General features: G+C 39.5%; 1 gene segment (V, D, J or C); it reads right to left on the bottom strand.

Annotated features, from left to right (window-relative positions):
• Positions 1–415: 415 nt before the first annotated feature.
• On the bottom strand, positions 416–1,588 carry LOC125284433. The segment is given in 3 exon segments: positions 416–559; positions 1,047–1,342; positions 1,450–1,588. Coding segments are annotated over 3 exon segments (579 nt in total).
• Between the last annotated feature and the right edge of the window lie 1,140 nt (positions 1,589–2,728).

Genomic DNA, 2,728 nt, shown 5'->3' with positions numbered 1-2,728 from the left:
TAAAAATAGTGTCCCCCCACTTTAAAAATCCCCACTACACCACTGGAGAAGGGTATTAGCATACATGGAATAGCAACCTGGATGTTATGATATTCAGAAGCACTTTCTTGTTGTGGGCCCTGATTAATCAATGAAGGACACACTGAAAAAAATAAGAATCACAAGTAAATGATATCAGACATGTGAAACTTTGCTGTAATTGCTACAAGTGCATGCAGCAGAAAATGAGGTTTTTGTTGAGCCATGTGTTCATCCTGCCACACTGTGCTCACTCACTGAGCAGAAATATGTGCTAGTGTCACTGGATCCAAATTCTTAACAATGAGGGATCCTTCATCATTCTTAGACATTTCAGCGGAAAATGTACCATCATCGTTGTTTTTTTCTACCAGTTAGCAGTTCATGTCAATAAGTCTCACTGATTCCCCTTGGCGTTGCCGATACCAATCCATCTGATTATACTGTAGGCAACGCTTTTGGAGTGGCTGCGGGTCATCTCAGCAGATTTGCCTTGTCCCCATATTCCAGGGGTGTGAGTGACATTGTTTCTCTGCAAAATCTGCACAAAAAAGGCACAATACAAAAATATGAATGTTTAAATGTACCACAGATAACTGAACACTTAGCAGAATTTTCAGATGTAAATAGTATTACACTGTAAATATAGATGAAGCCGTTAAACCTGCACTCCTTATAAGTGAGTTAATGAATATTATAAGAGCTGTTCTCATGTTGGACTTCACAGCAGCACTGACAGGAAGGAGCAGTACAGTTTGGCTTCAGAAGAGGAGAGGGGTTTGGCAGGGTGTGTGACATCATGTTTATGTTATGTTATAGACATGCTTTAGGTGTACTATTTTTGTTTTTTCCCTCAGTCAAATTCATAACATCCATGAGAGGGATCGAGTTGCTTGGGGTGAACATCAATGGATCAACAGCTCCACCTGTCTGAATAAAACTGTAATTGCCATCCAGTTTAGTGTTTCATCAGCTCGGGAGGTTTTCGTTCAGCTCTGAGTAGAATCTGCAACACTGTGTTCTCTCACTGAACAGAAGTAAAGGCCACTGTCATCAGATTCCACTTCACTTACTGTTAACGATCCACTCTCAGGTACAGTTTTAACAGTGGAATATCTACTACTGTTGACATCTCCAAACTCTTCTGTGCCATATGAAGTAGTGAAGACAACCAGCCCCATGGTCTCCCCTTGACGCTGTCGGTACCAGTACATCTGATTGTAGGTTGCACCCTTAGTGTGACTACAACTCATCTTTGCAGAATCTCCAAGTTGTTTCCACAATGTTCTAGGTGTCTGTGTGACATCATTCCCTTCAGCAGAGCCTGTGTAACCATAAAGGCAGATGTGAAAAACATTTATTCATAAGTCTGTTCAAAATTCAACATTCATACAATTATTGCCTTTTCAGTCTGAACCCAAAGGATGCTACCTGCATTCCACAGTGATGTGAAGAGCAGCACTAAGAGAGCTGTGCTCATACTGGACCTGAGAGCAGAACTGAGAATGAGTGATGAGCGGACGCAGCGCTGGTTATGCAGGGGGCTTGGATCTGACACAGGAAGTGACATCAACTACACGGGATGAAATGCTCAACACCTCCTCTGTGCATTTCTTCATTTTCATCAACATCATCAGGGTGTAATGTGCAAGAAGCACAACACAAATAACAATCAAAAGTGTTGCTTTCAGTGCATCATTTACTCCATCATTACACCAACACTGTGCAGCAGTAGAATCTGCAACAAAGCTTTATAACAAAGATGTCATCACTGCCATTATCAAGAGGTCAAATAAGATCTATAATTATTTGTGACATTTCAAGCTGTAAAGGCTTATACAGTACATTATAATGCTATATAAATACAGTCATGAGTATTAAAAGTTACAAGTCACTAATACATTGTCACTAATTACGAGGCTATATAAATAGATTATAAGCTGTTAATGTCTTAATAATGCTTTATGAATACAAAGTTCATATATTCTTATCTATAGAAAGTGTGACCAAATACCATTTATGATTTGTGTCATAAATAGGCAAACTTGTCTGTCATAAATGTGGCAAAAATGAAATTTCTAAGTTGTGGATGGTGCACTGAATGATCTTTATTCGATACTGAGCATCAGGTATCATAAGTGACTGAGACTTACCTATTAACAGCATACGGTACATGTGGAGGGTTTTTGTCACACAGATAGGAAATGTGTTGTGTTGTGGTAACTAGCTGCACAATAATATACAGCAGTATCTTGTGCTGATAGACTTGTTATGTTAATGGAGTTATTTTGATCTTTATTTGCATCCCCATCCAGCTTAACTTTTCCATCAAACGGTTCTTCATAGTTTGGGGATTTTATATTGAGAAAGGCCATTAAAGTCATTTCTCTGCCCTGAGTTTGTTTGTACCACAACATTACATAATAGCTTGGGACATTATGTTGGCAGTAGATCATCACCGAAGCATTTTGGTTCTTGATCAGATCTGGAGGAGTTTGGTTGACCTCCGAAGTCAAAACACAACCTGTGAATGTGGAGAACAAGAAGTATGCTGATGTTTACAGCAGAATTATGGCTGATGAGACTCAAACAAATGAGCTTTATATTTACCCTTTAACAAGACCACTGTGAGGGCTGTAATGTAACCTGCATGCATGTTGGTAACAGACTGAAGTGAAGTCAAAGCTCCAGCGTTGCTGTGAGCAGCATG

Source organism: Alosa alosa, chromosome 19 (genome assembly GCF_017589495.1).
Source record: "Alosa alosa isolate M-15738 ecotype Scorff River chromosome 19, AALO_Geno_1.1, whole genome shotgun sequence".
Classification (NCBI taxonomy): Eukaryota; Metazoa; Chordata; class Actinopteri; order Clupeiformes; family Clupeidae; genus Alosa; species Alosa alosa.
This window is presented reverse-complemented; position numbering and strand designations above follow the sequence as displayed.